Genomic DNA, 4161 nt, shown 5'->3' on the forward strand with positions numbered 1-4161 from the left:
TACCACAAAAAAAAAAAAAAAGAGTTTTTATCATTTATGCATCTCAGTGATATATTATTGCTATTTATAAATGGCATCTTAGTTTATGTTTTCTATAGCTCGCTTCTTACTCCCAATGTTTTGTTTTTGAGATTATTCATGTTGATGATGCCTATATCTCATTTTTACAAATAAATAATATTCCATTGTGTGATTACACCACAATTTATTTGTGCACTCCCCTGCTAACAGACATTTGGATCATTTCCAGTGTTTTACCATTATAGATAGCTCTTCTTTTTCCTTTGGGAGATAAATGAATTTGTTTTTATAAAAAACTTTTGAAGATGTTATACGTTTTGTGAATTTAAAGTCCAGTCCCTACACCCACATTATCAGTACTGTATGATAGTAGGTTCTATCATTTATTTTGAGTTTACCATCAGCCAGGAACTGTGTTAGGAGATTTACACACATTTTAAAAATTTAATTCTCTTAACATTCTTATTTGATATATATTATTATCTTCAGGTGAAAGGACTGTTTGTTTTTTGTTTTTTTGCGGTACACGGGCCTCTCACTGTTGTGGCCTCTCCCGTTGCGGAGCACAGGCTCCGGACGCACAGGCTCAGCGGCCATGGCTCACGGGCCCAGCTGCTCCGTGGCATGTGGGATCTTCCCGGACCGGGACACGAACCCGTGTCCCCTGCATCGGCAGGCGGACTCTCAACCACTGCGCCACCAGGGAAGCCCTAAAAAAATTATTTTAAGTTCCAATGTTAAAAGAACAAAAAGACAATACAATGAAAAAATCTCCTGTCCCCTAACCACCTCATTCTCTTCCCAGAGGCAATCAAAATTACTTATTACTTATATAATAATTATTATAAGGTCTTTATGAGAATTAAATTAGTTAATATATGTAAAGTATTTAGAATCCTGCCTATTAGAACTGTAACTACTATCAGGATAATCACATCGATGTTTTCTCATTCTTTTTTACAGTTGCCTGATAGTCTATTATATAAATGTATCACTATTTTAATCATAGTTGATAAACATTTAAGTTGTTCCTGTATGTTTATAGCACAGCAGTAAATAACTATTATTTCCCACTCACATAGGTGAGTACATCTAAAGGATAAAGTTCTGCAACTGGAACTGCTGGGTCAAAGGTATTTAACACAGTTATAATTTTAATAGATATTGGCAAACTGCCCTTCATGAATACATCACAGATTCTCATATATATTAACTTAAAGAGATAGAAACTTTGGAATAGAATAAACCTAGGTAAGCTACTTTGTTGTTCAGATGAGTCAGCTGATGCACGGGAGAGGGAAAATGACTGGCACAGGCAGTTAGTAGTGGAAACAGCACCAGAACCCATGCAGATGTCTGGACTTCGGGTCTTAAATGCTTTAAAGTCCATGTTACCATTTCATTATTATTATTATTATTTTTAACATTTCATTATTTTGATGCTGCAGCTTGCTTATATAATAGTAGTAACTTAATAATTAATTTCTCACTATTCTTTCCGATTTTTCCCTGGGCTATTTTCCTACCCTGGATTGATCATGCGCGCTGTCTTGGACAATTCTGACCGGCTTGAGGTTTGCCAAGTGACCCATCTGCCCTCGTCTTCGAAAATGCTGGATTTGGTAAACTGCGCCTAGGGAAACAGAGCTCCGCCAGCCACTCCCAAGAGATCATTTAAATTACATCAAGGGAAATGAACCAAGGTATTTGTTCTGTAATGTCTCCGAGGTCAATTTCCCAAGCTGGTGGTTGATTAGTAATACATCTTTTAGACCAAAGGAAGCCCGCCTCTCGAGGGCAAAGTCATCATTGGTTGGTACGGCTGTCAATCACCAGGGGTATAAATAAGGGTTGCCGGCGGCTCCTCCTCCCGGACGGCCAGGAGCGCGTGGAGTGACGGCAGTCAGGCTGCGCGAGTCGTGCCGGGGAGGCGCTTTGCGGTAATATCTGACTGTTACTACTTAATAACTGGAGTGGAAAGTAAAAAGGACCTCTGCTCCTCTCTCCTCTTTTCCCCTCCCTGCCGGGCAGGCGTGATGGCGGAAGCCGCGGCGACGGTTGCCGGCGGAGAGGCGATGGCGGCGGTGGCGGCGGGGGAAGGCTCCTCGGGCCCGACAGGCTTGCCTCTAGGCCGGGGCTTCTCGAGCTACCGGCCCTTCGAGCCCCAGGCGTTGGGCCTCAGCCCGAGCTGGCGGCTGACCGGCTTCTCCGGCATGAAGGGCTGAGGCTGCAAGGTCCCGCAGGAGACGCTGCTCAAACTCCTGGCGGGACTGACGCGGCTGGAGGTGCGGCCTCCGCCGGGCCGGGGCCTGGTCGGAGGCCGTGAGGAGACGGCCCAGGAACCCGGCCTGCCGGTTAGGGCGGAACCCAGCCCAACCTTACCAACCCTCGGCATTGGGATGGACTCCTGCGTCATACCCCTGAGGCACGGAGGCTTGTCCCTGGTGCAGACCACCGACTTCTTTTACCCCTTGGTGGAAGATCCCTACATGACGGGGCGCATAGCTTGTGCCAATGTGCTGAGTGATCTCTACGCCATGGGCATTACTGAATGTGACAACATGTTGATGCTACTCAGCGTCAGCCAGAGTATGACTGAGGAGGAACGAGAAAAGATAACACCACTCATGATCAAAGGCTTTCGGGATGCTGCAGAGGAAGGAGGGACTGCAGTGACTGGTGGGCAAACGGTGGTAAACCCTTGGATTATCGTCGGTGGAGTTGCCACTGTGGTGTGTCAACCAAATGAATTCATAATGCCTGACAGTGCCGTTGTTGGGGATGTGCTTGTGTTAACCAAACCCTTAGGAACCCAAGTTGCTGTCAATGCCCACCAATGGCTGGATAATCCTGAAAGATGGAATAAAATAAAGATGGTGGTCTCCAGAGAAGAGGTAGAGCTGGCCTATCAGGAAGCCATGTTCAACATGGCTACCCTAAATAGAATTGCTGCTGGATTAATGCACACGTTTAATGCCCATGCAGCCACAGATATCACAGGCTTTGGCATTCTGGGTCACTCTCAGAACCTTGCAAAACAACAAAGAAATGAGGTGTCCTTTGTCATTCATAATCTGCCAATCATTGCCAAGATGGCTGCCATCAGCAAGGCCAGCGGGCGCTTCGGGCTCCTTCAAGGAACCTCAGCAGAAACTTCTGGGGGGTTACTGATTTGTCTGCCAAGAGAACAGGCAGCTCGCTTTTGTTCGGAAATCAAATCTTCAAAGTATGGAGAGGGCCACCAAGCCTGGATTGTTGGCATTGTGGAAAAGGGAAACCGGACAGCCCGGATCATTGACAAGCCTCGAGTTATTGAGGTCCTGCCTCGAGGATCCTCTGCTACCGCTCTTGCTCCTGAGAATTCCAGTACCTCCTCTGAGCCTAGCTTGTGAGATGGAATAGGGGAAGTTGTTTGGACTGTAGAGCCTTTGTATAGAATCATGGACAATTCTCAAGAGTTGATTTTAGGAAATTTCCAAAGAAGGCTGCCTGCATAATAGTTCCAGCTGCCCTTTGTAGGTGATTTGAATCAGCCCATCAAAAGCTTCACATTCCAAGGCCAGAAGTAACATTTTGGACTTTCGGGGGGGGGTAGGTTTGTTAATCTCTTGAGTGGAAAAAGAGCAGAAAACCCTCTGTTTCCTCTTTCCAAGAGCAAGATGAGGCTACTCAGGTTTGAGAGATTTTTCTCAGCACAGGGTTCATTGATTTCTGCCCAGGGAGTGAGATTATTTAAAATTACATAGACACCAAAAATAAGTTGCAAGAAGAAAAACATTTAGATCAGAAGCAAATAAGTTTGGACCAGTACTGTTGATAAACCTAAATTGTTAAGGGAGATGAAAATGCAATGTCAAATTCTTTTTAGATTACTCTGAAATACTGGCTCTTTCCTACTCTGGACAAGAATTGAGCAGCTTGTCCAATGACTGGGAAAGGAGGACCTCCAACCACCTTACTTGGTCTCTGTTAATGACGTCTCTCCCTCTAAACCCCTTTAAGGACTGGGAGAGGCAGAGCAAGCCCCAGAGCCCAGGCCTTGGTGGACATTAAGATGTTAAATTCTTGTGCTGAAAATTCCTGGTGATTTAATCAATAAAGTGATTTCTAGTGAAATAAAGAGGATTTGGTTGAAAAATT

General features: G+C 44.9%; 1 protein-coding gene across 1 annotated transcript; it reads left to right on the forward strand.

Annotated features, from left to right (window-relative positions):
- The first annotated feature begins 1895 nt into the window (after positions 1–1895).
- On the forward strand, positions 1896–4161 carry SEPHS2 (selenophosphate synthetase 2). Its single transcript, XM_082643432.1, has one exon. The coding sequence runs from the start codon at positions 2058–2060 to the stop codon at positions 3411–3413; it is 1356 nt and encodes a 451-aa protein (XP_082499558.1). The 5' UTR covers positions 1896–2057; the 3' UTR covers positions 3414–4161.

This window comes from Mesoplodon mirus (genome assembly GCF_964341445.2).
Source record: "Mesoplodon mirus genome assembly, chromosome: 15".
Lineage (NCBI taxonomy): Eukaryota > Metazoa > Chordata > Mammalia > Artiodactyla > Ziphiidae > Mesoplodon > Mesoplodon mirus.